This window comes from Aspergillus foveolatus (genome assembly GCF_047715535.1).
Source record: "Aspergillus foveolatus strain CBS 279.81 unplaced genomic scaffold BDW70scaffold_2, whole genome shotgun sequence".
Lineage (NCBI taxonomy): Eukaryota > Fungi > Ascomycota > Eurotiomycetes > Eurotiales > Aspergillaceae > Aspergillus > Aspergillus foveolatus.
The window spans coordinates 746,592-771,207 of record NW_027396066.1 but is presented as its reverse complement, the minus strand read 5'-3'; the positions used below and the strand labels follow the sequence as shown (position 1 = coordinate 771,207).

At 51.4% G+C, this 24,616-nt stretch overlaps 12 protein-coding genes across 12 annotated transcripts; 7 read left to right on the top strand and 5 right to left on the bottom strand.

Moving 5' to 3' along the window:
• Positions 1–60: 60 nt before the first annotated feature.
• Positions 61–1,889, top strand: BDW70DRAFT_167647 (putative cytochrome b5 reductase; the record flags this gene model as incomplete). Its single annotated transcript, XM_073742290.1, has 6 exons — positions 61–65; positions 236–261; positions 291–297; positions 336–439; positions 496–605; positions 666–1,889. 6 exons carry the CDS (start codon positions 61–63, stop codon positions 1,875–1,877), a joined length of 1,464 nt encoding a protein of 487 aa, XP_073600746.1. The 3' UTR covers positions 1,878–1,889.
• A 1,267-nt stretch (positions 1,890–3,156) lies between these two features.
• On the top strand, positions 3,157–5,769 carry BDW70DRAFT_167646 (Zn(II)2Cys6 transcription factor; the record flags this gene model as incomplete). The annotated part of the gene is made up of 7 exons (XM_073742289.1): positions 3,157–3,302; positions 3,359–3,618; positions 3,667–3,987; positions 4,074–4,602; positions 4,703–5,002; positions 5,056–5,511; positions 5,721–5,769. The coding sequence occupies 7 exons, from the start codon at positions 3,157–3,159 to the stop codon at positions 5,767–5,769; spliced, it is 2,061 nt and encodes a 686-aa protein (XP_073600745.1).
• Positions 5,770–6,165: 396 nt separating this feature from the next.
• On the bottom strand, positions 6,166–7,137 carry BDW70DRAFT_126939 (60S ribosomal protein eL38). The gene is made up of 3 exons (XM_073735178.1): positions 6,957–7,137; positions 6,678–6,806; positions 6,166–6,543 (listed from the first exon to the last, which is right to left on the bottom strand). The coding sequence occupies exons 1-3, from the start codon at positions 7,018–7,020 to the stop codon at positions 6,494–6,496; spliced, it is 243 nt and encodes an 80-aa protein (XP_073600744.1). The 5' UTR covers positions 7,021–7,137; the 3' UTR covers positions 6,166–6,493.
• Positions 7,138–7,403: 266 nt separating this feature from the next.
• BDW70DRAFT_126937 (uncharacterized protein) lies at positions 7,404–8,004 on the top strand. Its single transcript, XM_073735177.1, has 4 exons — positions 7,404–7,637; positions 7,694–7,706; positions 7,754–7,837; positions 7,884–8,004. Exons 1-4 carry the CDS (start codon positions 7,602–7,604, stop codon positions 7,970–7,972), a joined length of 222 nt encoding a protein of 73 aa, XP_073600743.1. The 5' UTR covers positions 7,404–7,601; the 3' UTR covers positions 7,973–8,004.
• Positions 7,615–8,916, bottom strand: BDW70DRAFT_126934 (putative nuclear transport factor 2 domain protein). The gene is made up of 2 exons (XM_073735176.1): positions 8,769–8,916; positions 7,615–8,714 (listed from the first exon to the last, which is right to left on the bottom strand). Exons 1-2 carry the CDS (start codon positions 8,809–8,811, stop codon positions 8,284–8,286), a joined length of 474 nt encoding a protein of 157 aa, XP_073600742.1. The 5' UTR covers positions 8,812–8,916; the 3' UTR covers positions 7,615–8,283.
• Positions 8,917–9,055: 139 nt separating this feature from the next.
• BDW70DRAFT_126932 (methionine--tRNA ligase MSM1) lies at positions 9,056–11,609 on the top strand. Its single transcript, XM_073735175.1, has 8 exons — positions 9,056–9,289; positions 9,347–9,465; positions 9,514–9,585; positions 9,644–9,730; positions 9,778–9,909; positions 9,954–10,315; positions 10,362–10,836; positions 10,889–11,609. The coding sequence occupies exons 1-8, from the start codon at positions 9,091–9,093 to the stop codon at positions 11,150–11,152; spliced, it is 1,710 nt and encodes a 569-aa protein (XP_073600741.1). The 5' UTR covers positions 9,056–9,090; the 3' UTR covers positions 11,153–11,609.
• Positions 11,610–11,819: 210 nt separating this feature from the next.
• BDW70DRAFT_39488 (putative L-serine dehydratase) lies at positions 11,820–13,234 on the top strand. Its single transcript, XM_073743919.1, has one exon. The coding sequence runs from the start codon at positions 11,835–11,837 to the stop codon at positions 13,167–13,169; it is 1,335 nt and encodes a 444-aa protein (XP_073600740.1). The 5' UTR covers positions 11,820–11,834; the 3' UTR covers positions 13,170–13,234.
• ramB (bifunctional protein farnesyltransferase/protein geranylgeranyltransferase) lies at positions 13,235–14,466 on the bottom strand. Its single transcript, XM_073743918.1, has 3 exons — positions 14,205–14,466; positions 14,056–14,160; positions 13,235–14,005 (listed from the first exon to the last, which is right to left on the bottom strand). Exons 1-3 carry the CDS (start codon positions 14,429–14,431, stop codon positions 13,300–13,302), a joined length of 1,038 nt encoding a protein of 345 aa, XP_073600739.1. The 5' UTR covers positions 14,432–14,466; the 3' UTR covers positions 13,235–13,299.
• Positions 14,467–14,790: 324 nt separating this feature from the next.
• On the top strand, positions 14,791–17,421 carry BDW70DRAFT_126930 (uncharacterized protein). Its single transcript, XM_073735174.1, has 3 exons — positions 14,791–15,031; positions 15,086–15,147; positions 15,201–17,421. The coding sequence occupies exons 2-3, from the start codon at positions 15,094–15,096 to the stop codon at positions 17,208–17,210; spliced, it is 2,064 nt and encodes a 687-aa protein (XP_073600738.1). The 5' UTR covers positions 14,791–15,031; positions 15,086–15,093; the 3' UTR covers positions 17,211–17,421.
• On the bottom strand, positions 17,416–19,694 carry erg12 (mevalonate kinase). The gene has a single exon (XM_073735173.1). It carries the CDS (start codon positions 19,385–19,387, stop codon positions 17,843–17,845), a length of 1,545 nt encoding a protein of 514 aa, XP_073600737.1. The 5' UTR covers positions 19,388–19,694; the 3' UTR covers positions 17,416–17,842.
• A 735-nt stretch (positions 19,695–20,429) lies between these two features.
• On the bottom strand, positions 20,430–22,162 carry BDW70DRAFT_167643 (amino acid permease/ SLC12A domain-containing protein; the record flags this gene model as incomplete). The annotated part of the gene is made up of 3 exons (XM_073742288.1): positions 20,430–20,663; positions 20,712–21,974; positions 22,025–22,162. 3 exons carry the CDS (start codon positions 22,160–22,162, stop codon positions 20,430–20,432), a joined length of 1,635 nt encoding a protein of 544 aa, XP_073600736.1.
• A 155-nt stretch (positions 22,163–22,317) lies between these two features.
• Positions 22,318–24,018, top strand: BDW70DRAFT_39458 (NAD(P)/FAD-dependent oxidoreductase). Its single transcript, XM_073743917.1, has 3 exons — positions 22,318–23,358; positions 23,409–23,631; positions 23,687–24,018. Exons 1-3 carry the CDS (start codon positions 22,590–22,592, stop codon positions 23,967–23,969), a joined length of 1,275 nt encoding a protein of 424 aa, XP_073600735.1. The 5' UTR covers positions 22,318–22,589; the 3' UTR covers positions 23,970–24,018.
• The last annotated feature ends 598 nt before the right edge of the window (positions 24,019–24,616 follow it).

Sequence of the window (24,616 nt, the reverse complement as noted above, 5' to 3'; positions counted from 1 at the left end):
AGACAATCACTTATATCCAAATTCAATCAGCCTAGACGCCGAGGTTCCGTCTCATTCACGATGCCGTGCAGCCGTGTAGTTTATACCTCAGTGGAGCTCTTGCAGATATCCCGCGGCAAGTGGAGAAATAATGGTTTATCCCGAGCTTCCGATTAGTTTGGAGAGTGCTTTATTCTCGCAGCCGTTGCAGATACTCTAACGGTGGGCCCGTCAAAGACATATTGTCGATTATGAGAATGTCGCTGCTGAAGCCGAAACCAGGTGCGGTAGTTATAAAAGACCTCGGATAGGCTCACTGTCCTTGCCATATCATCCAACACTGGCCTGTTTTAAAGAAAATTTTCTAGCGTCGCTATGGTCGACTTACCGCAATATACATCTCACGAGGTCGCTGCTCACAAGAGCAGGAATGACTTGTGGCTGATTATTAATGGCAAAGGTAAAATGCTATCTGTCTCCACCTACTCAAGTACTGACAGTAGCCTTTCTACTAAGTGTACGATGTCACCGAGTACGTGAGAGATCATCCTGGAGGGGCTGATGTTCTCATCGATACTGCTGGAACAGACGCAACCGAGGCCTATGAAGATGTCGGGCATTCAGAGGTAACACGGTGCACGTGTAGTCAGATTCCCAACTCGAGGGCTAATTTGTTAACGATATAGGACGCCGACGAGATTCTTCAAACATACCTTATCGGCACTCTAAAAGATGCGGCGAAGCGAGTGCGCCCCCAACAAGTCCGGTTAATCCAGCCTACGGACCCTGTGCCTCCAAAGGACACGCAAAGACCGGGACTAATCAAGTCCGTTGCGCTGGCGACTGTTCGCGTCAGCGGTGCAGCGGTTTCCCTGTATTTTGGCAAGAGCATGTATGCTTCCTGGTCGAGACTCTCAGGACTTCACGGCTTCAAAAAGTCGCTCCAACTGTCAAGCCCGCTTTTCAAAGCAGAGCTCGGGGGTTTCTATACAGGCTTTGCTGTAGCAACTGGGATATCCAGCATCGTCGGCTTGGTGGTCGCATCGAAGCTGTCCGCGATGACACAAATCCAGTCCGGCTTCACGAAGTACCCACCACACATCAAGAGCCGCAGGACTCCTCGAGTCAACCCTCATCTCGTGAAAGGATTCCTCGATCCCAAGGAATACAAGAGTTTGCCACTTGTTCAGAAAAAGACGCTTTCGCCAAACGTTTACAAGTTCGTTTTCCAGCTGCCCGGTCGACAAGACGTGATAGGCCTTCCCATCGGGCAGCATGTAGCCATCAAGGCGAACATCGAAGGAAAGACAGTATCGAGATCCTACACGCCGATGTCAAATAATATAGACCGCGGTGTTTTGGAACTCGTCATCAAATGCTATCCGGACGGTCTCCTAACGGGGAAATACCTTGCAAACCTGCAAGTTGGAGACAAGGTCGAGTTCCGCGGTCCCAAGGGCGCAATGAAGTATACCAAAGGCCTCTGCAAGAAGATCGGGATGATTGCAGGCGGCACTGGAATAACGCCCATGTACCAACTTATTCGGGCAATCTGCGAGGATCCCACTGATACTACGGAGATCAGTCTGATCTATGCCAACCGCAGTGAAGAGGACATTCTGCTGCGAAGTGAGCTGGAGGAGTTTGCGAGCAAGTTTCCCCGGAACCTTAAGATTTGGTACATGTTAGATACACCGCCAGAGAAGTGGTCTTTTGGGACAGGGTACATCACAGCTGAGATCATGAGGGAACATCTGCCCATGGCCAACAAGGATACCAAAATCATGGTCTGCGGTCCGCCGGGAATGGTGATTGCGTGTAAAAAGGGATTGGTGGCGTTGGGGTATGAGGCTCCGGGAGCTGTCTCAAAGATGGATGACCAGATCTTCTGTTTCTAGTAGTGATTGTAGATAGTAGGTCTCCAGATAATGGATTGATTGCAGCCGTCGTATTCTGCCTTTGCTATTGCCACGCGGGGGGCTGTTGCAACTTGTTCAGCAATAGTCAAGAGAGGGAAGAAGTCAAGGAGGCCAGCACATGACCGTAAAAGGCACGCGAGCTGGATTACGGAAGTTTGCCAGCGGCCGTTCTCAGTCAGGGACTCATATGCGGCCTGAGATTAACACTCTGAGCTTGCTTCTCAACACAACTCCCAAAAATCGTCGATTTCACAAGACAAGGCGTCTTTCAGACGACCTTTTTTTGACGAGCGTACCCAAAGGATCCCAATAACCCGATATTAGCTACGGATTGACTCGAGGCCAGCAGCTTTAATGCTTCTGACAAATTCCGCACTGTCCTACTCCTCAACCAACAACATAGAAATATAATCGTTACAGCTTTATCGGAAGTCAGCATTACAGTACGATCTTATGGAGTTGAAGCGAAGTCGCTCATCTCCAAGACGCGTCTTACACCGTGCTTGAGGTCTCAAGTGTTCCACGTAACCCACTCTTGGGTTCGGGCACAACCAGATTAATCTCATCCCTGGGCAATATCTCGTTGACAAGTGAGACACGTTCGATGATGAGACTAGAAGGTGTCCGTCGCCGAATCTGGAACTTCGCTGCCTGAGAATTAGAATCGACCTTTGGGCGCCCCGTTCACCCCAGTGACCTGCGATATAGAGACTATTTACCATTTCGCTCTCCGGTCTGAATGCTACTATTCACGGATGCCGATATTGCGCCGAAAGCTGATGGTGAAAGAACGGGCGCACCCGACCGGGAGTGTTGCAGACCGATAGCCGGACTATTATAAGTATTTCAGATCCTCGGCCATCTTTCTGAGGCAACTTCTCAGACTGGATTGAGAATCTGAAAGACTTTTTGGTACAAGTGGGAGCTGACGGGGATGCGACTAAGAGACTTTTATTTCGTTGTTCAGTACTACCTCACGCAAGAGCGCCTTCAGTATAACCAGCAGCAAGGGTTATAGATGCTTTTGCCTGGCAGCTTCCACCTTCTAGTTGTTCTCGAATGCAACTCTGCACCCCTATCCTGATGGTATGGGCATTAATGGCTGTCAAAATGAGTGGATAGTCTTGACGCGTCAAATTCAACCCTAACTCGGCACCGTCAATCCCGCGGCTTGTTTCGGATCGGCGAGCCGATTGCCTCACCTCCAGCTTCCGAGGTTTATCTACCGCGGCATCTCTTCCTTCTGTACAACTCGACAATGTCTACTCGCCGCTATCGATCGACTGTGGCATGCCACTCATGTCGCTCACGCAAGGTCCGTTGCAGCGTCAATGTTACTGGCATTCCCTGCATACGTTGCTCGCAGGATCGCGCTGAATGTGTGGTAGATAGTGGAAATGAGACGTAAGACATCCACATATAGTACGGAGGATATCACGCCCTCTAACATGATATTCTAGTTCTCGAGCAAGTCGTCGCCACGGCTCGGTGAGACAGCGGTCGCGAGCGGTTACCAGCAGTCCACCTAATCGAATAGAGCCCTATACCAGAAACGGGACCTCAGTTTTCCCAAGACACACTGTAGATTCACCAGCGCAGCCAATTAGCTCAAAATCTACCAGACACCATGATATACAAGACGAAGAGCGGAATGGTCTCGAAATCGCCGCCGCTGCTTTAGGGGACCCTAAACGAGCTGGCCATATTCCTTTCTATACCGGTGAGTCAATGTCGCTCTCATGCAAGCGGTGCCTAACATTTCTACTAGGGGACAAGACCGGAATCACATCGACGCTGTCTCTTCTCTCCTCTGGAGAGTCCCTGCCACAACATCTTTTTATACCATCTCGAAACTCCACATCTCTTTCCGAAGAGGACCGGAACTACCTCGCAAGTAAGGGCGTTTTAAATCTACCCAGCAGTGACGCGTGTCAATGCCTTCTTCAAGCCTATTTCCGTCATGTTCACACTATCATGCCGATCATTGAAGCGGATCAGATACTGCACTTCTTCCAGGCCGGGAGACTGGAACAGTATAACTTGCTCCTGGTGTGGAGCGTGTTTTTCGTTGCTGTAAACGTAAGATTTGGTAAGGAGATGGTGGTATGCCCGAAAGCTAATAGCTCATAGTTTATCCCGTCAAATATATGCGAGCGAGAAGGATATGAGTCCAAGAAAGTAATGAAAGCAGCCATTTACTCCCGCGCCAAGGTAAGAAATCCTTCAAGTCTTACTGGACCACGGCCAACGAGAAAAAACAGTGCCTATACAATAATAGCGGTGAGCGGGACAAGATTGTTCTCCTCCAAGCCTCTCTTCTGTTGGGCTTTTGGCACTCCGAAGCCGATGAGCATTCGCAACCATGGTATTGGAGCGGCATTTCCGTCAGCCTTTGCCAGATGCTGGGACTGCATCGCAATCCCGACACACCGCGATACAACACGGCCATCATGGACCGACAGCGTCATTTGTGGCGTCGCCTCTGGTGGACCTGCTTCCTGCGTGACCGATGGTTGAGCCTTACTCTAGGACGACCGCTACGTATTGACCTGGACGATTGCGATGTTCCTATGCCATCGGTCTCAGATATCATATACGACTTCAGGGATGTCGACCCAACAGTCTTTGCTGCCTTCATACCAGACGATCTTCCCCTGTTAGCCGAATATTGGCTCAGATTGATAGACTTGAGTAAGCTATTGGGGTCCGTAGTGACACTGAGCTACAAAGCAGTTCGACCGAGACCCTCCTTTAAACAAATCAATGCTCTTGAGACAGAGATCCTCCGCTATAAGCCTCTAGAGCAAGGTGCTCCGAGCTGGAGCAGAACCACTCGGTTTTATCTGCATCACCTACAACTCCATTACGAGTGCGCAAGCAACGTTCCTTAAACCAGAGAAACCAGGACCTTCTAACGTTCTCAGAGCAATCCTTATCGTTCTCTATCGGCCGTGTCTGACGGAACTTTCGGATGACCTCTCCTCTACCAACCAGCAGTGGCAAGAAAGTATCTGGCACAAAGCTGACTCCGCAGCCTCCCACACAAACGACATTCTCGAGGCCATGGCCCAAGAAGGCCTACTCGAATATGCCCTGCCGATGACGTGAGCCAGTCAGCCGTTAAGCAGGATGATTCGCAAACTGACCGACCTCTTAGACCCCCGCTCCTCATCCCCGCAATGCAAATGCATCTTCTAAACTGCCGCTCCGGAACCTCTCTTTCGCGACGTCTCCGGCTCAATAAGCTCAACGCATGTATGATGGTCATGGAAGAGTTCCAACAAGTTTATACCGTGGCGTCCATATATCGCGGCATCTTCGCCAAGGCCATCCAGCTTATCTGCCCTGAAAGCGCAGGTACTGGTGGCAATGAGAACACAGCAGTGACAGGATCTTCTTCCGCTCCGTTACGCACCGGAGTATCTGCATCTACATCTGCACCCATACCGGTTCCGCCCGAATCAGCCGAACTGGACCATCAACACGTCGGTACTGGTGCTACTGTCGGCCCAGAACTGGGCCAAGGGGCAGTTTTGACTGACATGGTTGATGACCTGTTGGACGAGACATTGCCGTTCAATTTCTGGGAGACGTGGGGGCAGATGTGGGTTGAGTAGGTAGATGGAACATTTCAATTGAGAATGATGCCCAGAAACACCCAGCATATGCATTTCCATAACCAAGGCCCTTGGTCCCCAGACTGATTCGGGCTACTTGGCACGCGACGCTTAGAATCCCTGAGATTTACCATCCATCAATGAACCTATTTTCTGGATGAAGCTCGCTAGCGGCTTTAATGTACTCTATTACAATCACAACCAGTGACTGTCTGGGTTTACCTGTCCACGAAGACCTTGCCAAACTCAAGTAGAGCTAGGTATTTTCAGACATTTACGATCTATCCCTCACGATAAGTACGAATTCAGAAGGAACCTCGGAATTGAGCGTATCCTTCTAACCGACTCTCCTTCGTTTAACAAAATAAAGCGGAGCACCCCCGGAAGGTGGATGGTGTATGACTATAACTACGAAGGCGCTTGTAGTGAACTCCCCAATGGCCATCTTGTCAAGGTTGGAAATTGCCCCTCTGTAGGGGATTGCTCTCAGTATTTGATGGCGTCCTGAGCAAGATGAACAGCACGCTACAAGAACTTCTACATACTATATTTATCTACATCCTAATCACATGAAGCCCCTCAGCAGCTTCAGCGTACGGTAGTACAATTCCGGCCAGTGAGGACGGAGGCAACGAAACCAATAGAAGAAATTCAAGACCACTTGAAGATACACATGGATATTTTCCAATTTTTTATTTTGCCTCTTCATTATTGTATAGACAGGAGAAGCCCCGACAAAGCCATCCCTTAGAAGTCGGAATATGCAGGTCACCCAGTACAGCCATGTCTGTCTTTCGGCATCCCCTGACTAAACCAGAGTGCCAGAACGCTCAATCCAGTCCTGATAGCAGACAGATAGTCGCAATTCCGGTGTCGGCCCACAAATGCATTGTCCCATGCCGCGTTCCTTAAGCAGTTGACGAGTAAACCATGCTCAAGACTCCCTCTTCCGTTTATCCGTGAATGAGATGAAGGCGCTTACAGAGCCTTCTTCTTGTCGCCCTTGGTGACGTCGACGACCTTAAGAGCTGTAGACCGAGAATACATTAGTATATCTTCTCCAATTGAGCCGCGAATCCCGTCCATCCAGCTTCATTTTGTGGCTTCGATGAATTGGATGGAAATCTCCGAAGCGGCAGATACGCATAGAGACAAGACGCACCAGGAGGCAGGCTCTGCTTGAGCTTGTCGGCCTTGTCGGAGTCCTTCAGAACAAGGGTGTAGACGAAGCGGCTGCAGCGGACCTTGAACTTGATCTGCTGGGTCTTGCGGTTGCGCTTGATGCGGGCAGCTAAAAAGCCATTTTCATTAGTCCATGTTCTCTTCCTCATCCTTATCATTTCCCAGTTCGCAGGCAAGGTCGGGTCGGCTCGCGGTGACGGTTGTCGGACTCGAGCTCCAGACCAAATCCAGCTTCAGGTTCTCAAATGGGTAGACGTACAGGACGCATCCTTGCGGCGAGCAAGCTCGATGAACTGCTTAATGTCGGAAACTTCGCGAGGCATGGTGGGCTAAGGTGGTTCGTGACGTCGCGGATAATCGTCAAGAATCTTTGGGTGGGAAGAAGCTCAATCGCGGTCTGAAGTCCGAGGGCCGACTGGACAGGCTGGTTGGCAGCGGGCGGTGCTGCGTTCAAAGTTGTGTGGGATCGTCCCGATTGGGCTAGGGTTTGATATCGGAAACCCTTAGATTAATGCATAATTAGTAAGAACCAATTATACGGAAGTTATGCTGTCACATGATACGTATCATGTGTCGGGGCATACTGTCCTATGGCATCGCCTGCCCCTAGGAGTCGACGTCGCTTAGTCATCATTTAGTAAGCTAGATATTCATAGGCGGCCCCGTCGGCCATCCAATAATGACAATTGTCCGTCCCATTCCACATCATGAAGCTGCTGCAGACATTGTGGCGGGGGGCGGTGGCGGTGCGTTCCAGGCTTAGGCAGCATCACGGATCAATGTCCATGCGATCATAGGACTTTTGATACAGGCCAGCTTGTCATACCTCGAATGTTTCTACCTTGATACAGTATTTCTACTCCTCAGTTTAGTCTGCCTGCAACCCGAATCTACATTCTCCAGAATGCCGACATCTTTAGATCGTGCAATGAATTCGAAGGTACTGCGTTATCCATATATCCAGATACTGTCTTATCAATGACTAACCATGTCCAGAACCTATTCCTTGGTGTGCCTGAAACACCAACGGTTCCTCTCCCAGACTAATTGTCTCAGGTTTCGTGGGCATGGTCACGGCAGCGGCAGCATGGTCAATCTGGGGCAACGAGATGTTTCCTGCTGAAGATGATCCCAAAGGAGGCACGTGTCCGCGTCCGTACGGAGGGCAGCAAGCTAACTGAGCCAGATCCCGCGAACTGGACACTCGAAGAGATGCGCCGATGGCTCCGTGCTGTAGGATACACCCCGCGAATTCTTGGTGCGCACGTTCTCTAACAAGAGCAGCGAGGCTTGATGCCTGATCGGAAGGCGACACGCGAAGAGCTCCTTGAGCGAATCAAGGCAAATCTCCGGAACCAACCAAAGTCGGCAGAGTAAATTGTGGTAAAAGGGTGTAAGTGCCGGTAGCGTAATGATGTAATGGCGTATCGGCAATCGTTCTTTCGTCTCGAAATAAGTGGTCGTTCAGTTAATGTCCTGTCATCTTCAAAGCGCGTTGTATGATTCCCATCTCTATCTCTAGGGGCCAACTGTATCATTTGTTTGCCTCCAAACTTCGTCCAACACTGTTGCCAGACATCCGCCGCTCAAACCACTAGACGGAAGTTCTGGGTCTGAATGAGCCAGTCCCGTCTACGTTTCCCCTTTCCCCCTTCGCTAGAAGGGTTCGGCACGAGAACAAATGTCTCGCTGAACCCGCGCTGAGGAAGGTCGCGAGACTCTCCGAATCGGACATAACCGCTAACAACCACCAAAATCGAGATGTCTTTCCGTGGATCGATTTGCCGACCAATTGTGGCTGTAGGGTATTGTTTGTTTATAATTTGACAGTCAAACGACTGGACCTCGTAGTGCGTCGGAGGCATCTGGCTGACGAAGATCTCTTGCACTGCATTTCCATCCGCGACGGGATTTCCGTTGAACACGATGGTGGATGCGGGTGAGCTGTAGAAGGAGGCTATCGTTGCGCGGTTAGATTGGAGAGCGGGGTAGAACGATTGAACGAATTCGGTAGCCGCTATGACGAGTAAGTTAGATTTTCCCTATATGAGGTATAATCTGGGTACCATGCCTTCCGTTGAGACCTTTGCGTAGGCATCTTCGGTAGGGGCCATGATTCGAGTCACTTATAGGGAAGGAGCCTGCCGGCTGAAATCGTAGATTTGAGCTGCACTGTATAAGGCTGCTGATATATACCTATAAGGTACTGAAAACAGAACTCCTGTAAAGAGTTACAAAGATGAGTGCAGGAATGAAGTGAAAGATGAGGCTCCGGCACCGCAAAGAAAAAAAGAAGCTTGGACCACGCGGAGAAAACAAAACCTCCGAGGACAGTCCGAATCATTCGATCGCTCTCTGACTACAACAACGCCAACATACGCGCAATACCGCCAATGGCAAGTTTGAGAGGGGCCTCTCGTGCTCTTTCTTGGGCGAATCAGTTATTATTTCGCAAGCGCCCTTCGTGGAAATGTGCTTCTCAGAGGGTCGCTCCTCCGGCAACCGCCCACTCTCTCCGTCAGTATGCGACCACCGCCAAAGAAGCCTCTAAGCCCTACTATGTCACGACGCCTATCTTTTATGTCAATGCCGGTATGCTCGGAATGCAGACTGTACAAAATATAGATTGCTAACTCTATTCCGTGGTAGCCCCCCATGTCGGTCACTTATACACCATGGTCCTCGCGGACATCCTGAAACGATGGCGGACACTTATCGGCGACAACGAGGCACAATTGCTGACTGGAACGGATGAGCATGGCATGAAGGTCTGTCGGACCTTGCGTACGGGTAGCCCGTTGCTGACTCTGTATTAGATCCAGCAAGCTGCGAACGCGGCGGGTATAGATACCCAGGCGTTTTGCGACAGGAACTGCTTAACATTCAAAGTCAGATGCACCGCTCTGCCCGATAGTCACTCTAGTGATTCATGCTAATACGACTTAGGCTTTGGCTGAGGCAGCTAATGTGGACTACAATTACTTCATTCGGACGACGGAACCTGCGCACAAAGAGGCCGTTCAGTACTTTTGGGTACGTCGCAGGGACTACTTGGCGAGATCGTTACTTACGCGGAGCAGGAAATGCTAAAACATCGCGGCTACATTTACACCTCTAAACATGAAGGATGGTATTCTGTTAGCGACGAGACGTTCTATCCCCAGTCACAAGTCAATCTCTCGTTGGACCCTGCCACCGGGCGGAAGAGAATGGTACGACTCCTGGCTTTCGCCGTGATACAAGCTGACCAGATTAGGTCTCCACGGAGACGGGCAAAGAAGTCGAGTGGTCTTCCGAAACAAACTATCACTTTCGTCTGTCTGCGTTCCAGGACCGCTTATTAGAATTGTACAAGACGGATTTCATCACGCCAACCCACTATAATGAGCAAGTCGTCAAATCGGTTGCATCCGGGCTGTCGGACTTATCCATCTCTCGGCCGGTTGAACGGTTGACTTGGGGTATCCCTGTTCCAAATGACAATACTCAGACGATCTATGTTTGGCTGGACGCGCTTGTCAACTATCTCACGAAGGCAGGATACCCTTTTCCGCCTGGCGAGGGAAGCCGCCTCGGGTGGCCTGCGGATGTCCACGTTGTTGGCAAGGACATTGTTCGGTAGGTGTTATCCCAGAACGCAAGTGGACAGTACTTACGCGTCCAGATTCCACTGTGTTTACTGGCCAGCTTTTCTCATGGCCCTGGATCTTCCCCTCCCTCGGAATGTCCTTGTTCACGCCCATTGGACGATGAACCGTGAGAAAATGTCAAAGTCTACCGGAAACGTGGTCAACCCTTTCTTCGCAATTGACCGATTCGGAATGGACACAATGCGCTTCTTCCTAGCTCACCGTGGCGGCCTTGCATCTGACTCTGACTACGACAACAGATACATCATTCGCGATTATAAGAAATACCTTCAACAGGGACTTGGCAACATTGCCCACCGCACAATTGGTTGTGCAAAAGGAAAAATGCGGGACTATATCATCAATGCTACATCTGGCAATTCCCCCGCAACCGGTGACGATCAGGCATACCAAAAGACTCTGGAGCAGCTCTCCCACAAGGTAGCAAAGTATATGGAGGCACTTGACCCACGTACGGCACTAGAGGAGATCGTGGAAGTAATCCTTCTGGTAAAATCCCTCACCGAGTCGTAGAAGCTCAGTCTACTGACGCCCTTCTTAGACCAACAAATATTTCCACAACTCGGAGCCATGGCAGAACCCGGAGGAGAAGCAACGCGTGATTTTCAATGCTGCGGAGTCAATGCGTATCATGGGCATCTTACTACAGCCTTTCATGCCGAACAAAGCCAAAAAGCTCCTTGACATACTGAAGGTCGATCCCTCAAAGCGGAATCTCTCTGATGCTGGCTACGCACGAGACTCGACCTACGGCGAGGATGTTAAGAAAAAAATCCTCTTCCCTCCCCTTGCTCTCGAGAATTAAGCCGGCCTAGATATCTATCTATTTGGCGAGTCGAGATGATGAGCTCGCCTAACCCGCCCCTTATAGTCATCGGATCGACACATACTGCCTCAGAAGGGTATTAGCATCCCGTTTTCGTGGGCGGGGAGTCATCATTCCTGTTTGTCGCAGGCCATTGCGGCTGTAGTTCACCGTCTCCACGACAAGCTCTTCTCGCCCTAGCAGCAAAGTTTCGTGCTTTGCGTCATGAGACATGCTCTCCGTGTTCTAGACTAGAAGGATATCAGCGGAAAACCAGGGTGTGGCTCTGATATGCGACGCTGTTACATGATGGATATCGGGGCGGGAAACGGGTGATCTGGTTTTCCGCGGCAAACTGGTGCAGTGACTGCAGTGGCTCTCGGAAAGAACATTCGATTGTATAACAGAATAGTTATGATAGGAGGTTTGATGTAATAATAATATTATATTAATAGGCTACGTGTATGAGTTTGCTGTGTTATTATTTGTGGTCTGTATCTCTCGCTTATGGTTTAGGTATATACTACGGGTTTGCTTGTTGTTTATGCTCTACTATACAGCTTGCAACAAGGGCATCTTCTTTATACTCATTTACCACACTATTTGATTGAATTATACAAACAATATCTGACCTCTTCTGATTGTGTCTTCAAATCAATCCATCCACGATACCACCAGCACCATGGGTAGCATCGGCTTCGCCACCGCAACAACCACACAGATGACGCCCACGGTGTCCCAACATGATTCCCAATCACAAACCCTGCCAACCTACAAATCTCCCTGGATCAGAACACCTCTCGTCGAATCCCGCTCCCTCTCCGCCCTCGCGGGCTGCCGCATCCTCCTCAAGCTCGAAAACACACAACCAAGCGGCTCCTTCAAGTCGCGCGCAATGGGCAATCAAATCCTCTCACACCTGCATAACCCCTCTAACTTTGGGAAGAGCATCCATTTCTTTGCGTCCTCTGGCGGAAATGCCGGACTCGCTGCTGTCTGTGCAGCTCGCACCCTGGGCTTCCCGTGTACGGTCGTGGTTCCTGTGGGTACTAAGCCGCTTATGGTTGAGAAGTTGAGGAAGGCTGGTGCCAGGGATGTGGTGAGGTACGGGGAGACGTTTGCGGAGGCGGGTGAGTACATGAGGGAAGTTGTTATGAAGAATGGTGACAACGGAGATGAGGAAGGAAGGGTGGTGAAGATTGCGCTCCATCCATTCGATAACGAGGCGATTTGGGACGGGAACAGTACGCTTGTTGATGAGTTGGTCGAGCAGGTTCCCCTTGTTGCAGGGGATGCTGTTGAGGGAGATGGGTATGGGGATATGGCTCTTCCTGTTGATGCGATCGTGTGTAGTGTCGGAGGAGGTGGGTTATTGAATGGACTCGTCATGGGACTTGAGCGGCGGCATAGACAGCTGGCAATGTCTTCCTCAAGAAAGACGGCGCAAGCAAGACCGACGCATCTGATTGCCGTTGAAACGCGTGGAACGGACTCTCTTGCTGCGGCAGTGGCGAAAGGTTCCCTGGTGAGTTTGCCGAAGATCACGTCGCAGGCGACATCGCTCGGTGCGATCCGGGTGTCGGAAAGGACGCTCCAGTATGCGCTACATCCGCCACAGGGCGTCAAAGTGCATAGTACGGTGCTGTCTGATGCAGATGCGGCAAGAGGCGTGCTGCGTCTTGTGGATGAGGAGCGGATGCTGGTGGAGTTGGCTTGTGGGGTGTGTGTTGAGGCGGCAGTTGGCGATGCTTGCCGGGCTGAGAAGACGAAGAAGAGGAAGAGGGGGCTGGATGAAGGGTATGGAGATGACCGGGTGTCGGCTGGTGAGAGTGAAGGGGATTTGTCGGATGGAGGGGTGGCAGAGAATCCCTTGCGCTCGCGGTTGAAGGAGCTGGTGCCGGACTTGAAACCGGAGAGTCGAGTAGTGATTGTGGTTTGTGGAGGGAGTAATGTCACTATTGATGCGGCGGTGGAATGGAGGACGATGCTGAAGGAAGGATGGGGGGATGAGAACTAGATAAGTCAATGGGCGTTTCATATCTTGGGTTGATTACTGGCGTTTTCAGAACATAATATTCAGCAATTGTGGTATATTTGAGCTGGGTCTAGAGGAAACATAATGGATAGCTTAGCTTGCTCATTGATATTCACGCAGAAGCTGGGACTTCTCCCGCTTCGATTGTCCGAATGCGATAGTTCCAGTAGTTTTTCCGAATAGGATCGTACTTGTCCTTCAAAAGGTTGAGCATACGGACAGCCTCAGCGCGGCCATTCTCTTCTGCATCAGCATACACATCAGCTAGCCACTCGACAGCATGGCTACTCTTCACCGAGACGTCCACAATCTGGCCCTGGCCGTCCCGCTTGTCGACGACGAATTTCTGCGCAAACTCAGTCCACTCGGAGAGCGGCCGACTAGCAGCTCGTAGGACACCCCGAGCGTACGACCACGGGCTTCGGTTCTCTGGCGCTCGGAGGATCTGGTCCTGAGCGTACCTCAGCTCCTCGTCGACCAGGTCTTCGTCCACGACGGCAAGTCGGCCCTTCTCGGCAGGTGGCCGGTTGGTGTTGACCATGCCAGCGTCGGGCTCACTACCGCGAGGGCCGAAGCGTAGCATATAACGGTGGTTCCAGGCGGAATTGTTCCTGACATCCGAGTTGAGCAGGGAGTTCACGTCCGCGAGCTCGCGGGGGGAGTCCCATAATTCAAAATGCCGCACCAGCCAGTGGCGGTAGGTCCATACATGGTAGTTTTTTGAGTCCTGAGCGAACATTTCCATGAGAAAGTCCATCTCTTTTGGTGGGAGACTAGGGAAGTGCTCTCGTGAGGACATGATAACCTGGCGATGATGCCTGGCGGGGTCAGTGGTTACAGTACCTAACCCGGCTGGAGAGCTGCCTACCAGATTTGATAATTCTTCAAATACCTCAAGGAGACGCCGTTCAGCCACTCGAGCTCCTCGAGGAGATCTTTGTTCAAAGCAAAGACGATCTTGGCACGATATATCCTGTCGGGTTTAGCTGCGCCCAGATATCTTCAAGGGTCACTTACCAGACTGTATAGTGGGCTGGATTCATGGATATAATGTCTTCTGTGAGTTTCAGGGCTCTCTCTGACATTTCATTGGCGGCCATAACCGCACGAAGATATGAAGTTGCTTCGAGATATTCCTCGCTGTAGGCGATGGTGGCCAGAGGCATCGCACCGGACTCGGAGCCATCATTGAGGGGAATGGGATCGATAGACGCCCACTCAGGATCAGATGCGTACTTTCCCATGGTGAATTTTATTCCAGATTACGTTGTGATTATAAGGACTGATGAGGAGTACAAGCGATGGAAGTTGTGGTGATCATTTTCGTGAAGTTGAGGTGGGGATGACGGCCTGAGGCAGAAACAACAAGAACAACAAGAACAAGAAGAACAACGCAACGACCGAGCATGACTGGACAAGAATTGACGAAGTTCATATTGATATGGCTAGAAATTTTGATTTCATTCAGGATAAGCGTATTCTGTATTCATACGGCTACTGAGGGCGAGGTCTGGGGAGGTTTGGGATCCCGTGACCCCCGCCTGCCTTGAATAACCTCTGATTCCAGCCTAGTAATGATAACAGCCTAGTAATGATAACCCAGCCTCATCGTCTCGCCGAATCCGAGTCTCGACCCTGACCGATCAATCCCGGCGGATTATCAGGTCGAGTTCGACGGCACTTATCGTAATTCGACCTCAGCCTTATCTGCCAATGCCAGTTGTCGACCCCACAATTGCGATAGGGATCGCTTCCCGACATTTCGCTCCTGGCAGCTTAGCCAAGCTTGGAGATCACCTCTCTCCAATTTCTCCTCTTTCTTTGCCGCTTCCCCCCTTGTTAAGGTGCGTGCTTCTCCCTTCTTCATCTCAATTCCCCATTTGGCTACTTTTTCCCAGAGATAAGGATGCGTCGCGTCAAGAAGTCCCGCAACGGTTGTGCCCGGTGTAAGAGCAAGCGAGTTCGTCCTTCAGCTTCCTAGACCTTAGTTTGAGACTAACTCATTCTCATTAGGTGAAATGTGGGGAAGAGAAGCCTTACTGCAACCGCTGTGTTCGTCTGGGCGTGAGGTGTCCTGGATACGTCAAGACGCTGCGCTGGGTTTCTAATCAGGCATCTGCTGGAGATGGTGGCCTGGAGGCAGCCACGGATAATGACCAGATCCAGTTTGTACCCGAATTTTTATCTCCTAGAGAGGCAGATCAATTGCCCCAATCTCACTCAGAGAACTGTCTCGACTCGGAACGGTCTCCCCTGCCCCCGGATGACTGCAAGCTTCCCGACTTAGATGGCCTCGTTGACGACGATGCCAACGGTCTAGATGACCTCTGGGATTTACAGCAGCCTGGACCTTTACCAGAGCTGACCGATCTATGTCCTGCCTCGCCTAATTCAGCGGTATCTGGAGACCAGGCACCTAATGCCTCGGCAATGGAATTCGCCTCGCCAGCAAGTTTGGGCTCGGACCCTTGGGCTTTCTTCTCGTTAGCCGCTCCTGCGCTCCAGAGCCAGCCCCGGGACTTCCCAGGCTTCGACCCTTCGAACATTGTCCGTCATTACCCCCCGCCGTCTGGCGTGCCTTCTCGGCCGGCCCCGCGGGATCTCACATCAATCCCGCAGCCCTTGAACAATCCGTCATGGACTCTAATTGAGTATTATTTCAAAGAGGTCGCTGCTCTATTCTCTAGCTATGACAGTCAGATGAACCCTTTCCGTTCTACCGTCTCTCGTCTTTGGGGATCCTCCTTGGCCATGTGTCGCACAATGCAGAGCATGGCTGCCGCTACCCTCGTTAACGATTTCCCGCAATTCGGTCCAATGGGAAAGAAGATGCGCAACGAGGCCATTGAGATAATCAGCAAAGAGACAACCATGGATGACAAATCCCTGCTTGCTCTGCTTATGCTCGGACAAACCGCCAGCTGGCATGACCCGAAAGATCTCGGCATTCCTTACTTCAACCATTTACGACGACATCTGGACAATGCTGCCCTGGCCAGAGCAACGAACCCAACGAACCGCGGTAACAACTACCAGTTCTTCGAAGAAGCTCTAGTGTATTGGGAGATGCTCCTTTCTTTCGTCGCTGACGACGCGGCCGTCCTACCAGCGCCCAAAACGCCTTCCAGCACAGCCGATTCCCTCGTCTTGCAGCGCGTACCCCATCCCTGGACAGGCATCGCGCGCGACACCCAGTTTACCGTCCAGGAGGCAGGCCGACTTGTGAGAGCAGAGCGCAAACGGATTCGAACACGAAGGTTCACATCTCAAGCCGACATCGTCAACGCTCAGGTGGCTCTCGAAAAAGCCCGCGAACTCGAAGAACGGCTCCTATCCCTCGCTCATCCCACAGAAGCGGAAATTGTCAGTCCAGGGGACGACGAAACCCCGGTCTGGCATCTCCTTACCATGGCCGAAGTTTACCGCTGCACAGGCCTACTACAACTCTACCGCGCATTTCCCGATCTCCTGCAGCGGCGACTTCCCGTTCAACAGCAGCACCACCATTCACCCACACAGCAATCCCACCCCACAACTTCAGCACCACAAGACCCATTTCACCCTTGGCTCAATGAAGCCTACACACAACCGTCGCCTAGCCCACAGCCAGACCCAGACCAATCCTCACCTACCTACTACGACTCCTGGCTCACCGAATTCGCCCTGACAACTCTCTCCCGCCTAAAATCCATACCTCTCGAATCCCGTACCCGCTGCTTACAGCCCCTCCTCCTAGTCGCCTCCAGCAGCGAGCTCCGTCTCCCTCCATCTCCCTCCGACCCTCTCGCCCTCTCAGGCAATGGAAATGGCCCCTGCGTTTCCTCGCATGCCCTCGAGGTCTCAAGGACGAGAAGGTTTATTCTTGGACGCCTCACATCGCTTCAGTATGTGTTGCCGCCGAAACCGATTACTGTTTGTCTTGACCTGGTTAATGAGGTTTGGCGGCGAATGGATGCGGGCGATAAAGATGTCTATTGGATGGATGTTATGATTGAGAAGGGGTGGGAGACAACGATGGGGTAGGCGAGGAGTAATTGATGGGGTATACTGGGTCTGCGTTCGGTTGGATTGTCTAGCGGAGTTGATAATGGCGTTTTGGTCTCCGGGAATGATCGGTGTATATAATTCAGGGTTTTTATGACTTGTATTTTACCCTGCTTGAGCCTACCTGTTGGCACATCTTGACGAAGGACATGACATGAAATGATATTATTATTGAATGTACGTTGTGAAACAGCAAATCGCAGATTATTTTCTCACTATGGCACGAGGATTTCGCGGGTTATTGCAGTATGGCAAGTTATCATTGGCTGTAGTATACGAAATAGGACGGACATCCATGGAAGTCAGACAGAGTACTCCCGCACTCCCTCAAATCAACGTACCATACATTATATGCTAGAACCGATAGAACACCGCATCCGAATGCAAATGAAAAGACTAGGCAAAAAAAAGGAAGAAAAAAGAACAAGGCGAAAGAAAGAGTATGCACACGGTGCCATGAGGCTACAAACTATACATGAAGAGAAGAGTAGATAGAGGCGATTAGGGCAGATTAAATAATATGGGCGCAAATGGTAGTATAAAGGTTAAGAGGATGGGGAAGTATAGGCAAGTTTTGTAGCAGAGATAGAATGCTAGGGTGAAAAGGAGCGTCAGGCAACAGCTCGCTTCCAGAACTTCCAGCCCTCGCGTTTCTCCTGGACACCAACGCCAACAAGACGCTCAATACCCTCGGTGCCGACGGCATTTTCGAACTTTTGCTGGTCAATCTCCTCGCCGCCTTCTTCGTCGGTCCCGTTGCGGAGGACGGCAGGCCAAAGCACGCCCACTCCGTCACCGCCAAGGGTAGTCTCGTATATGCCAAAGTTCTCGTCCTGGAGTTGACTCTTTAGTTGGCGGAGAGAATCATCATTTAAATCAGGACGCAACAAGGTAATCGCGCAGCCACCACCGCCAGCGCCGGTCAACTTCGTCCAGCCAATGTCGGCGTAATCCACGAGCTCACGGATTCGCTCTAGTCGTGGATGGGATACGCCAAGAGAAACAAGAAAGCCATGGTTGATTCGGATCAGGGTGCCTAATTGTTGAAGAGTATTCTCAGACAAGCCCTCAGGGGTAGGTTCCCGGATAACTTTCTCGGCGGATGCGGTCACATTGTCAATCGCATCAAGGATCGATTCGGTTACCACTGGCCATTCTTTTCGCAAAGCTCCCACTTTAGCGACTTCAACGGCAGTGGAGCGGCCCTGTCGCGTGTCGACAAGAAGCAGTGGGAGTTCGGGGAAGGTGGGTAGGGAGGTGACGGAGGGCGGCTTGGAATAGTCTCCCCGTCTGAAAATCACGGCCTTTCCGCCCGCGGACACCGTGTTGTCTACCCCACTGGGGTTTCCGTGAATGCACATCTCACCGACAAACGCCCAGCGATTGATCCGCTCAATCTGGACCTCTGCTTCATCTGGGGGTTGATCGGGGTGAGGACCGGCAAGGGTTCGGATCTGGACAAGTAGCGCAGCGCTCATGCATACGCAGACACTCGCACTGCTCCCTAAACCAGCACCGATCGGAATTGTAGATCGCAGGGTGTAGATGGCGCCCGCGCTCTGTGGAGAGCCTAGTGAAAGGAAAAGGTAGAGAAACGCGCTCGCGGATCGCTTGTGGATTTTGCGCATCTCCTCGGGGGCGTCTGGGGAGATATCTTCGACGTGGGGCTGAATCGCATCGTAGAGCTCCTGATCAAGAGTGGTGACGAGGTCGTAGTAATACTTCTTCTTTGAAGGGTGGTGGAAAAGGTCCCAGGGCAATTGATCGATATCCCAAGTGTGATTCAAGTTTGTATCGCGGAAATTCAGGGTGATCGTGCGCTGCGACTTGCTGAGAGTGGTGACAAGGAGATATGAGCGGAGAGAGATGGCTGCGGCCATTGCGGCCTTGCCGTGCACGACGGCATGCTCGCCGTACACAATGACCTTTCCAGGAGCGGACACCATAAAGGCCGGAGCCAATGGAGACGATTGTTTCCGCTGCATCTTGATTCTCTTCTGATCTGGCGTCGTCGACGGGTTGGAGAAGCTCCTGGAGCTGGTTGTGGTGGAAGGAGAAGGGAGAGTCGAAGCGTCGGAGCTTTCGTGGTCGTCGCTGATAGTTACGGGGGCAGTTGGCCGGACTGAGTGAGGGCGGACAGGTAACAGTGAGGTCATGTCGGAAGCTGTGCTGGAGTGTATACGGCTCGATTAAAGAGGGACGGGGTCGTACGAGGTTCGAGCGGTTGGAAGCTACAAATGAGTGCAGAAGACAGGGGTATTAATGTGATCGGGCAGCGACCATGACAGGCTGGCGGTCAGACGGAATGAAGGGAGCAGGACAGCGCAGAGCTGAAGAATGACGCCGAGACGGACGAGAGAGCGTGTAGAAGAAGCTGCAAAGGGCCACTCAAGGAGAGTCCGCCTGGAGGGAGAAATTGGAGGCTCGTCAGCTCGCAGCGCCTCAGCCAAAAGAAGAAAGCGGCTGTCCTATCACTCGTAATTTTGGTAATCTGGGGTCACTGTCCGTAACTTACAGAGCAACCACCAATCATGGACAAGGTATCTCCTTTTAGTCAGTCGTGCTCGTATTCGATTGTCCATCGTTCCTGTCGCTCTCTCAACGGCATCGTCTCCCGAAAGCAGGACTAACTGTATCGGTTCTAGTGCAGAAGCGGTCCTGCGAGTTCTGGATTGAACCCGTGAAGTTGCTATCACCGGAGCCTGCAATTAGTCCGGCGACGATCTCGCTGCTTACCACTTGACCGGGATTCCTGCACCTGAAGCTGACAGCAGAGTCACAGGGCACGACGTCTACATGACAATGTCACACCAAGAAAGGCTCGTTCGTGCATTCGGTTGGCGTTCAGTCCAAGACCAGATCGGAGAGCGGGCCCAGTGGCCAACCCCATAGCGTCGGAGTCCGATATTACCTGGATCTCCCCACAGCCCGATATGAGGAAAGGCTGGTTGATCATGCAGTTGATGGCATTGAGTGTCTATCCAGGGCAATGACCGGGTTGGGATGCGAGACTGGCAATCCACGTACAACTGTCTGAGATGAAAAGCCACGATATACAAGACAAGAGAAGCTAATGCAACAGGCCGTTGATCTACCCACGCTAGTCACAACCTTACATTGTACTGTGGCTGGAGTGGCTCCAGATCGCTCCTTGTATACGTCGCTCGTTCTCAGCTGGGTATCTGGTTCAAGGAAAAACTACCATAATTGCACGAAGGAAACGAATTTCCTCCAGGGGGGCATATTCTTATAATCGTCGAGTTCCTTGATCTCCTCGACACCTAGAGGCCTTCGTCCCGTCTGCAGATCGGCCGTCCGGGGATCACGGAACTTCGTGCGGTATATCAGCTTGTAGCCAACTGCAGTGAAAATGATTAAGATTATGCCGAACATATACTGAAAGAAATACTCCGCGGATGGTGTCTCCGATCCCTGATGGATGGATTAGCTTCGGTTTAAAAGAGGGGCGGCCGGGCTTACAATAGGGTACAGGGCAAGATAGAACGAAGTCCCGATGAAGAAGCAACAGCAAGTAAGAAGCCATATCGGAGGCAACGGCCAAAGAGCGCACCTCCAAGCATAGATCTGACTGAATAGAGGATCGTTCTGGGCCTTGAGGGCCGCGCGGAACCGGAACGATGTGATTGAAATAACAAGCCACACCATGAAGTACCCTGTGCTGGCGATTTGCGACAGCCAGTTGAAGACAGTTATACCCTCGGCGCTGAGATTGATATATGTGAGGATTATGCAGAGAGAGCCCGTGATTCCCAAGGCGATACGGGGTCGCCCGCGGGAATCGACCTTTGACATCCATGGCGAAATCAGACCCTTATGGGCCATCGATTGAAGGATCCGCGAGGCAATAAAGAAACTCTCTGCGGCAATGGATGCGACGGCAAAGATTATGGCCAGGTTGAGAAAGTCCGGAAGACCCTTGATTCCTGCCTGGTTGATTGCGATGACAAAAGGAGAGGCAGCAATGCCGCTGCCACCGAGTAAGTTTTCATTGAAAGGGGATATCAGGATACAGATCAACGCCACCGAGACCAGATAGAATACAGAGACTCGGATGGGGATTAGAAAGACAGCGTGAGCTACGGAAAAGCGCGGGGACTTGGATTCTCCGGCCAGGAAGCCGGTGAAAGTGTTGTCGCCGATCGCGAGGATTGCGAGCAGGACGCTATTTCCAAAGCCCTTGAATCCATTCAGGAAGGCTTTCCCGTCTTGCCAATTATCGCCGTGGTGGACCGTTCCATTTGGACCAGCGCCAAAGACGAGGGCAATGCCGACAATAATGAAAATGAACAGGACAATGATTTTGAGGATCGCGGTCCCATATTCAAACCAACCGAAGACGACGTTTGGCAGACTGAATATGATAAACATGAGCACAAGGAATATTGTCAACCACACAGCTTCATGGACAGAATTTTGCGCCCAGTAGTTGCAAAGAACAGAAAAGAACGTGGCCTCGGATGCGATAACGGCTGTCCAGCCAATCCACATCGAAAAACCACCCGCAAAGGACATGGCTGGGTCAACGAAGCGATCCGCATACTCGACGAAGTTTCCACTCGTAGGGAACGCAATCGTCATTTCGGAGACGGTGTTGAGCACCGCCCAAACGCATGTGCATATCAATGCAAATCCCAAAAAGAGTGACGCAGGCCCGCCATTGGAAAGATTTTTGCCAGTTGAAATAAACAGTCCGGCCCCGATCTGGCCTCCGAGGGAGATCACCTATGAGTGCGTTAGAGCAGTACTCTGTGGAAAGGTAGACCAAGACATACGTGGATTTGTCGAGGAGTAAAGTTCCGGTGGAAGCCCGATTCGTTCTGCACCTCAACTATCTGCCCTTCGTCACTGTCTGCATCAATGTGAGACTCGGAATTAGTCAGGCCCGCTTTAGTTTCCTTGGACTGCAACATCTTGCCGATGGGATGGAGTCGACTACACCACTGACTTCGAGGTGGCACCGCCGGTGTCCTTATATTTGCGCAGGATAGCAACATCCACTCGATATGAAACTATTGATATCACCATTGGTACAGCGCTAGAGTGTTATCCGACACCAGCCAAGATAATGGCAAAATAGAGGCAGGTCGGAGCGCCGCTGAATATTGTTACTCCAACTCTTGCAGATCTAACTCTATCTGAACAGAATTATTGGTGGATTAGCCCTATCACCACGGGTTGGGGTAATGTTCTAACCACTTTTGCTGAATCTATATCATTAGCTGGCGCGTCGACCTGCCATGAGGTATAGCCTTCGTTTGCTGATTTTAATGAAGAGAATATAAAGACCAAAAAGGAGATAGCAGCCTGGATCTTTGTTTTCTCATAGTTCAATACACCATGGTCCTCTCGCAGCTCACTCAGCCGATAATCGTGATTGGAGGCGGAACTTTTGGTACAAGTACCGCGTACCACCTCTCGACAAAAGGCTACACCAATGTTACTGTTCTCGATCGCTTTCCCGTCCCCTCCTCTGAGGCCGCCGGCAACGACATCAACAAAGTCGTCCGGACCGAATACCCTGAGCCCCTATACACCAAGTTAGCCAGCGACGCCAGAGACATCTGGCGCGATCCAAACGGCCTTTTTGCGGGACTATACCATCCCAGCGGTTGGATCATTGGGGCGACGGACCGCTCGACGCCGTTTGTGGAGGCTTCAATGAGATGTGCAAAGGCGCTAGGAGTTGAACCTCCCAAGCTCGTGTCTACGGAAGAAATCCATGAGAAATGGCCGATCATGAACGGAGACTTTGAAGGTTGGAAGTCGTTCTGGTCTCCGAACGCTGCTTGGGTGAATGCACGCGAGGGAATAGTTAGAATGGCTCAGAAGGCTGTAGATGCCGGGGTGAGGTATGTTTCTGGCAGTGCCGGGTATGCAAAGCAACTACTTTACGACGAGAATCAAATCTGTGTTGGCGTGGAATGTGCCGATGGCACAGCTTATTTTGGCAGTAAGATTATCCTGGCTGCTGGTGCCGCCGCCGGGAGTTTGTTGGACCTGGAGAATCAGATTGTGGCGAAGGGTCATGTGGTGGGCCATATTCAACTTACGCCAGATGAGGTCGAGGAGTATAAGGACATGCCTATTCTTGATCATTTGGAAGGAGGCACGTCAACTACGGCGGTGTATTAGAAAATGCGCTAACATAAATACTAGGCATCCTTTTCCCGCCCCAGGAGGATAGGATCATGAAGATTGGTGCAGTCCATTTCGTTACCAACTACGCCAAATCCCTCAATGGAATATCGCTTCCCCGATACCGTTCCGACAACCCCAAGGATGGGATACCTGCCGTAGTTGAAGCTCGGCTGCGTAAGTGGATGGAGACGTGCGTGCCTAAGCTCGCTCATCGGGAATGGGTTGAAACTCGAATTTGCTGGTTCGTCAGCTCTAATCGTCGAGCTATATTCAAGCACTGACTTTGATCATTCTAGGGACGGGGACATGGCCGACTACCACTTTCTGATCACACCCCATCCGCGGCACAAGAACCTCGACATCGCAATAGGCGGCTCCGCGCATGGATTTAAGTTCCTCCCTGTGCTCGGAAAGTACATTGTAGAGATGATGGAGGGGACGCTGGACCCGGAAATCGCGAAGAAGTGGAGGTGGAGGCCTGGCCTTGAGCTTTCGGATTACACTACAAATCCTCATCCGGAAAAGCCAGAGGATTTGAATGATATGCCTGGGTGGGGCCCAGTTAAGAGTTCTCTATGAGCGAACGTGTAGTTAGCCTTATCTTTATCAATACCTGCGCTGGCTTCTCCAATCGGGTAGAAGGCTTGGTGTAATAGAACTAGTGTATCCTGTGCCAGTCCTGACTCGTGACTTCTCCATATACCTCTCAGATTCCCAGATCCCCACTATACTCTTCTCTCTCCTAAGTATCGCTTCGTAATGGGACCTCCAAAGTCAAGTATTCGACGCACGAGATTAGGTTGCTGGAGTTGCAAGAGTATGTATCGTGTTTAGTGTTAGCCTATACCGTGCTTGCAGGTTCTAACATTACTTCTTCTCAGAGCGACGGCGACGATGCGATGGTAATCAGCCAACATGACTTAAGCAGGGCAGCTACTGAGAAGTGAATTCAGAGAAGAAGCCGTCTTGCAGTGGGTGTCTCAAGCGCGGACTGCCCTGTCACTATGGCATCCGTCTTCTATGGGAGCATGAAGCAATTTCGATGGGCATCTCGTTTGGGAGAGGGACGAGGAATCCATCTGGCAGAACGCATTACTTACTCCCTTCTGCGCCACATGCCGCTCGCCACTGGCTCAACACTACATCCGATGATGTTCGCTGCATATATGAGGGTTCAGTCCAACACCAGTGTCATAGCCGTGGGACAGAGGTAGACGGCTCGGTCA

Coding starts and splice junctions, on each gene's coding strand:
- BDW70DRAFT_126939 (XM_073735178.1), bottom strand. CDS start 7,020: ATGCCTCGCGAAGTTTCCGACATTAAGCAGTTCATCGAGCTTGCTCGC. Junction 6,807..6,956: donor TCGCCGCAAGGATGCGTCCT/GTACGTCTACCC, acceptor ATGGCTTTTTAG/CTGCCCGCATCAAGCGCAAC. Junction 6,544..6,677: donor CAAGCAGAGCCTGCCTCCTG/GTGCGTCTTGTC, acceptor CTCGGTCTACAG/CTCTTAAGGTCGTCGACGTC.
- BDW70DRAFT_126937 (XM_073735177.1), top strand. CDS start 7,602: ATGCCGACATCTTTAGATCGTGCAATGAATTCGAAG. Junction 7,838..7,883: donor TGAAGATGATCCCAAAGGAG/GCACGTGTCCGC, acceptor TAACTGAGCCAG/ATCCCGCGAACTGGACACTC.
- BDW70DRAFT_126934 (XM_073735176.1), bottom strand. CDS start 8,811: ATGGCCCCTACCGAAGATGCCTACGCAAAGGTCTCAACGGAAG. Junction 8,715..8,768: donor CGCAAAGGTCTCAACGGAAG/GCATGGTACCCA, acceptor TACTCGTCATAG/CGGCTACCGAATTCGTTCAA.
- BDW70DRAFT_126932 (XM_073735175.1), top strand. CDS start 9,091: ATGGCAAGTTTGAGAGGGGCCTCTCGTGCTCTTTCTTGGGCGAATCAG. Junction 9,466..9,513: donor CGGATGAGCATGGCATGAAG/GTCTGTCGGACC, acceptor ACTCTGTATTAG/ATCCAGCAAGCTGCGAACGC. Junction 9,731..9,777: donor AGGCCGTTCAGTACTTTTGG/GTACGTCGCAGG, acceptor TACGCGGAGCAG/GAAATGCTAAAACATCGCGG.
- BDW70DRAFT_39488 (XM_073743919.1), top strand. CDS start 11,835: ATGGGTAGCATCGGCTTCGCCACCGCAACAACCACACAGATGACGCCC.
- ramB (XM_073743918.1), bottom strand. CDS start 14,431: ATGGGAAAGTACGCATCTGATCCTGAGTGGGCGTCTATCGATCCCATT. Junction 14,161..14,204: donor CCAGCCCACTATACAGTCTG/GTAAGTGACCCT, acceptor TAAACCCGACAG/GATATATCGTGCCAAGATCG. Junction 14,006..14,055: donor TTGAAGAATTATCAAATCTG/GTAGGCAGCTCT, acceptor TGACCCCGCCAG/GCATCATCGCCAGGTTATCA.
- BDW70DRAFT_126930 (XM_073735174.1), top strand. CDS start 15,094: ATGCGTCGCGTCAAGAAGTCCCGCAACGGTTGTGCCCGGTGTAAGAGC. Junction 15,148..15,200: donor CCCGGTGTAAGAGCAAGCGA/GTTCGTCCTTCA, acceptor CATTCTCATTAG/GTGAAATGTGGGGAAGAGAA.
- erg12 (XM_073735173.1), bottom strand. CDS start 19,387: ATGACCTCACTGTTACCTGTCCGCCCTCACTCAGTCCGGCCAACTGCC.
- BDW70DRAFT_39458 (XM_073743917.1), top strand. CDS start 22,590: ATGGTCCTCTCGCAGCTCACTCAGCCGATAATCGTGATTGGAGGCGGA. Junction 23,359..23,408: donor TCTTGATCATTTGGAAGGAG/GCACGTCAACTA, acceptor CATAAATACTAG/GCATCCTTTTCCCGCCCCAG. Junction 23,632..23,686: donor GTTGAAACTCGAATTTGCTG/GTTCGTCAGCTC, acceptor TGATCATTCTAG/GGACGGGGACATGGCCGACT.